The sequence below is a fragment of the Wasmannia auropunctata genome, unplaced genomic scaffold (assembly GCF_000956235.1).
Source record: "Wasmannia auropunctata unplaced genomic scaffold, wasmannia.A_1.0 LD336076.1, whole genome shotgun sequence".
Classification (NCBI taxonomy): Eukaryota; Metazoa; Arthropoda; class Insecta; order Hymenoptera; family Formicidae; genus Wasmannia; species Wasmannia auropunctata.
In genome coordinates this window covers 7,554,780-7,561,306 of record NW_012026814.1, presented here as the reverse complement: position 1 = coordinate 7,561,306, position 6,527 = coordinate 7,554,780, and the positions used below count along the sequence as shown (strand labels likewise).

The window sequence follows — 6,527 nt, the reverse complement described above, 5'->3', positions numbered from 1 at the left end:
AACAGTGAGCGCGAGCGTAACAATATGTATGCGTACGATATTAATGCAGTAGTGTGTAATGATGTGTTTATGTTTACTATCGTATCAATATCGCACGCGCACATCGTAACAAATTTTCAAGCATTTAAATCTTTCATATTAGACATCTAAGTCTAATTCTAATTGTAAGAACTCAACATTGTTTGGCTATGTAATTCGTAATTCAGGTTATTCCCATTTTGTACCAACAGGCTGCTAAATTTATGTATGAAGCAAATATTAGTACACGTTTACAACTCTAAACACATAAGGACTAAGAAAAGATAACGGAGATCTAAATTTCTTAATTTCTTTTCATTCTCAACAACTCTACCAGCCTGACATTGATATCTATGAATCAGTTAATGACTTTAATAATGGAAAAAGATTATCAAATCTGTATATTGCAATTATGTTAAGAGAATGCTGAAAAGTCGGAAAAATTTGCACGAGGTCGATAAAGCAGACTCTTCAGTGTCAGTGGTATCTCTAAATGAACTTCTTACAATTATATCTTCTGGTCTCACTTAAACACGTGGAATCCTTATCTAACTTATTGAAGTGCTATTACTTGGAAAATCCGGCACTTACTACCAGACGCAATTTTTCCTGCCTTTACTTTAGCTGAGCGTACGAATTACCACAAATTGCATTCTAATGGATAATTATTTTTTTACGCTTCCAATCGTAGCTCAAAAGATCTTGTATTATTCGTGCAAGTAACCCGATGCGCGCCAGCTACTTATTCGTGTACATATGAGCTATAACTTTTGTACCAATGAAATGTTTATGTCAGGTGACAGGTTATGATAAATGTACGACCCGAAAAAAGGTAATTTTTTAATTTTTTCGAAAAAAATATTTTTCTATTTTTACTACAAATTTATACCTAGCGCGCTTACATTTTATATCTATTTCAACCCTGTAAAAGCGTTTTCAAATCCGTTCAGTCGGTTCGGAGTAATCCATTAGAATGCAAATGTTGGTAATTCTAGATCTTTCAGCATTCTCTTAAGGCGATGCTGGAATACCGACATTTGCATTCTAATTCCGAAACGACTGAACGGATTTGAAAACGCTTTTACAGGATTGAAATAGAGATAAAATAGAGATAAACGCGCTAGGTATAAATTTGTAGTAAAAACGAAAAAATATGAAAAAATTACTTTTTTTCTTGTCGTACAACTATCATAACCTTTCGTTAATAACCTGACGTAAACATTTCATTGGTACAAAAGTTCTGTAGCTCATATGTACACGAATAAGTAGTTGGCGCGCATCGGATTACTTGCACGAACAATACAAGATCTTTTAAGCTTGATTGGAAGCGTAGAAAAACAATTATCCATTAGAATGCAATTTGTGCATTAGAATGTAATTCGTACGCTTGGCTAAGGTAAAGACAGCAAAAATTACGTTTGACAGTAATGCCGGATTTTCCAAGAGATGGCACTTCAATAAGTTAGATAAGGACATTCCACGTGTTTGAGTGAGACAGAAGATATTGTAAAAAGTTCATTTACAAGAGATACCACGGACACTGAAGAGTCTGCTTTATCGACTCGTACAAATTTTCCCGACCTTCCGGCATCGCCTTAAGGGGATCCTAAACCCGAGATCAAACTCCAAAAATTCGCTATTTTACCGACAATTTGTGAGTATGTATGCGTGCGATATTGACATAGTAATGTGTAGTGATATGTTCATGTTTAATACCATATCGATATCTCACGCACACATCGTAACAAATTTTCAAGAACATACATCTTTTTTATTAGGCATCCAAGCCTAATTTTATGAACTCAACATTGTTTGCACATGTAATTCGTAGTTCCGGCTGGTATCATTTTGTACCACAAACTGCCAAATTGTTGTACGAAGCAAATTGGCACATGTGACAGCTCTAGATGCTATGTTGGACTAAGAAAAGGTAACGGAGATCTAAATTTCATAAATTTTTTGCGTTCTCAGCATAACTTCTACCAGCCGGAACTACATTGATGCCCTATACTTTAATCGTGGAGAAGGATTTTTTAATCTGTTGCCTTTAATTATGTTTATTTTGTTTTGGAATATAATCGCGTCCGATCAATAAAACAGACGATTTTAGGATCGTCTTAACGGTGTGCTGGAAAGAATCATGTTTAATCGATAAAAGAGACGATTTTAGGATCGTTTTAAGGTTACAGCGAAAGAAAAATGACGCATATGTAAAGAGATATATAATTATAGATTATATTAATAGAATATACTTAAAATATTTTTAATCAAAAATTTGGATGTAGCACGAACCAAATAATAATTTACTAACAGTTTCGAAAAAGAATGTATCACGGACACGCATCACAAAATTGTATGCAGTGCAGAAAAATGGATATTATTGTTATGTAGTTACATCTACTTTTTTAATGGGCGCTAGTGCGCGAAAGAATTTTGCAATAAAAGAAAAAAGATCGTTACATATGTCCAATCTCAGATTTCTCTGCTATTATGTTTCCCACTTTTCAATTTACTTTTATTTACGTTTCCCAAATGCTTTACAAAACGTGCACAAAGTATTTCGATACACTTTTCGTACACTTCAATAATGTATATATTTAGACATTTTTTTTAATACTTTCAAAACTCTTCATATAAAGCATTTTATGTATACATATTTCTCGCATAAATTGAGACTTCTTAAATTTCCAGGAGTAGTAGGAGTAGCGCGGTATCCCTACCAGATAAACGCGACACAAAGTTCTATTTTCGGTAACTAAAAACCATGCAAAATAGAAACAGCATTATGCAATTTTTTACTTGTGTTCTAACGAAATAATTTTTTGAAGGTTTCAAGGTGAAAATAAATAAAATGTATTTTGAAATCCTCAAATTGAGAATAAGCGTATGTTTACCGACAAGTTTGATAATATTCCATTTATGTTTGTAAAGCTTGAGGACACTTCATTTACATATATTCAACAATCATTCTTTTCGCATTTGCCGAAGAACTCTACTATGCTTCGTTAACACTTTTTTAACGTTTGGTATCGCTTTTTTATGGTCCAATATCTCAATTCTCGCTCTTACAGGTTCAGCTTTCATTACTCTGCCTTTCTACTAAATTCTCTCTCCAATAATGCTGTTAATAACGCTCATTTTACATTTTATTTTCTTTATTGTATTATTTTATTTTAGTAGTAATTGATTTATTGTGACGTTGTGAGAGATACTGTGAGGGATATTGTGTAGAGAAATTAAGAAGTGAACATTCTTAATGAATAAGTGCATAATCGCGTGGAAAGAAAATAATTAGAATATTAAGCAATAAATTAAATAAATAAGAAGGCCAAGAAACGAGCACACAATAAAAAAGATGTAAAAATTGAAGCTTTAAGGGGGTATTCTAGTGTGAACGTCCACTTTTAAGGTGATATTTGAGAATTAATTTTATAAAAACGGTTAAACCTATAAATGTAATGTTTTGTTTTTACATTTATACATATTTTGAAGTAACATCTCAAATTTTTTAAATGTTTTTTATTGAGAATTACACACGGTACAAATGGACGCGCAGGTCATGTTTTGAAATTCCTTTTCTATCGGGCGTAGTGATTGCGGCCGTCATCTCAAATAAACGAGCTTTTTTTTATTTTATTCCTTACAAATGTGGTTATCGCCCGAACCTCTAAGTAAATCATTTAAAGAACAATAGACAAAATGGCGATGCTTAAAAAAAAAAAGTTTGATTTTGATAAAAATATTTAATTTTCACGGTCCGGAAAAATAGTAATTTTTAAGAGATCAAAAAGGTTGGAGGTTCAGGCGATAGCCTAATATGTACACTATATGTATGCAAAAGCGCAAGTCGATCGGCCTAGTAGTTTGTAAGAAAAATACACGCCCGATTTGAAAAATGTCGTTTCGAGAAAAACGTGTTTAAAGTTTCTCATACGTTTACAAGGTGGATAATTTCAAAGGAAAGAGTAATTTCAGTAACTTACCCTTAGTCAGCTATACCAGGGCCGTACAGAATACCTTTCTCAACTATATGTAGCACTATTTGGCTACGTAAAGAAATACTACCTGACACGCAAAAAATCCGTCTACTGCATAGAAATCAGGGCGACGAGCCGCATGGACGCGCACGAGGGCTACGTCTTTAAACCTCTATAGCTCGGTCAATTTGACAAATTTCATCTTAATATTTTAGAAACACATTTTCAAGACCCTAAACTATAAGAATATGCAAAAAGATAAAAATCAATTTTTTTGACCGGTTACACTAGAATACCCCCTTAAAGAAATTTTAGAATGTTCCAGATTTCACACAGTCATCTTCAGCTAGCACAATTGAAAACACGCAGTAAATACAATAAATAAAAGAACAAGTACATTAAAACACAAAGTAAAAATAATAAAAACGGATTACAGGTAGCAAGAGCCCATGTCAATAACAATTTTTGACAATTTTTCTAAAACATAACTCTCAGATAATTTTCTTGGCGTCGGGAAGCAGGACCATGTTTGTTTGACGATGGACTATTGACCATGTGCGCTTCCTGACGCCAAGAAGATTATCTGAGAGTTTCGTTTTATAAAAATTGTCAAAAATTTTTATTGACATGGCCTCTTGCTACCTGTAATCCGTTTTTATTATTTTGACTTTGTGTTTTAATGTACTTGTTTTTTTATTTTATTTTACTGCGTGTTTTGAATTATACTAGCTGAAGATGACTGTAAAGTCTAAAATGTTCTAGAATTTCATTTTAAGCATTAATTTTTACATCTTTTTCATTGTGTGCTCGTTTCTTGGCCTTCTTATTTATTTAATTTATTGCTTTGCATTACGGGCGGGTTTGAATTTTGATTAATTTTAATATTCATTTGTAATATAGCGGCGAGTTTATTAGCAGCGATGGATCATACCGCAGCGCCGTGCATTGACTTCTTTCAATATGCCTGCGGAACGTGGAATCGATTACATGTGATACCAGAGGATCGGAGCGCCATCAGCACCTTCGAAATACTAGCTGATCAGCTGCAGGTGATCCTGAAACGCGTCCTCGAAGAATCACTAAATGCGGATGACAATAATGCCACTCTCAAAGCGAAGAAATTCTACAGATCGTGTATGGACATCCGTGGGTATAAATGATACATAACTTTGCCTTACCTAAAAAAAAGCATGTTAAATCGATATTCGCATCCCTCGAAATTCTCTCAAAATTTATTAAGAGTTGCTTCTTTTTCGCAATGCTAATTGGTTCTCTTGCTGCACTTACTTCGTGAGCGGCTGTCATTGCATATTTTGACAATTGTGTATATTGAGATTGATGTGTCCTTTCTGAAATACTGACAAAAAGCATGACTCGCATTTCTCGAAGTATTGTTGTCGCTTTTCCACGATGCCGATTGGTTGTCTCACTGCGCTTATTTCATGTGAGAGATTGCCATTGCATATTTTGACAGTTGTGTGTATTGTGTATTGGTTAATAATGTAATAGAAAATGTAATAAAAAAATATTAAATATAGCGCGCGCACCTGTAACGCTAATTATAAAAAAATTGAAAGAAAACGACTTAGTCAATAAATGTTAGCAATTTGTCTACAAGTTACAAAATTTTATTAAAATATTTAGTAAATTGGTATCAAATGTTGCACATTAAGTTTGTGTTTTGCTAATAAAGTTTGCTAACATAATATGAGAATTGTCAGCAAAAACTGCAAAAGCTTTATATATCTGCCACTATTAATTTGTTAAAATCATCGAATATAACAGGATTTGCATTAAAAGAGAATGTTAAAATAGTCCAATTTTTTGCGCTTCTACAGAACTTTAGTTATTCACAAAAAGTTGTTGTTTGGGACCCACATGAAATAGTTTTATATCCCAGAAATGCAAGGAAAGTAAATTTTTTATATTACGAGAGTCATTTGAAAAGTTTCCGGCCTTTTTAAGAAAAACAAATATTTCGAAGCAAAACAAAATTTATTTCTCGACGTAGTTTCCCTGCAACTCGATACATTTGGTCCAACGTTTTTCCCATCCTTTTAAACCGTCAAAAAAAAATTGATTGTCTAAACCTAAAAAATATTGATTTACAGCGTTTTCCACCTCAGCATATGACTTATATTTTTTTCCTCCGAGAAATTTTTTCAAATTTGGAAAAAGTCGCTGGGAGCTAGATCTGGCGAGTAGGGTGGGTGCGGAAGCAATTCAAACTTCAATTCGTTCAATTTTGACATTCGCGCGACATGTCCATCCGTATGCGCTTTTGGTCGATCGTCAACAAGCGCGGCACCCAGCGCGCGGATAATTTTCTCATATCCAATTCTTGATGTAAAATCTTGTGCACCCGTTCAGATGATATCCCACAAGCCTCAGCAATATCCTTAACAGTCAATCAACGATCTTCCATCACAGCTTGATGCACAAAATCGATCATTTCGTCAGTTGTAGCGATTTTCGGGCGCCCGGAACGTTTCTCGTCTAAAATGCTCGTACGACCACGTTTGTACTCGGCCA

General features: G+C 33.9%; 1 protein-coding gene across 1 annotated transcript in view; it reads left to right on the top strand.

Moving 5' to 3' along the window:
* LOC105449446 (neprilysin-like) overlaps positions 1-5,256 on the top strand; it is a 13,762-nt gene extending 8,506 nt beyond the window's left edge. Inside the window, exon 2 of the mRNA XM_011688697.1 lies at positions 4,896-5,256. Within this exon, the coding sequence (XP_011686999.1) occupies positions 4,896-5,155 (260 nt within the window). The 3' untranslated portion in view covers positions 5,156-5,256. The remainder of the gene's footprint in view (positions 1-4,895) is intronic.
* Positions 5,257-6,527: the final 1,271 nt, after the last annotated feature.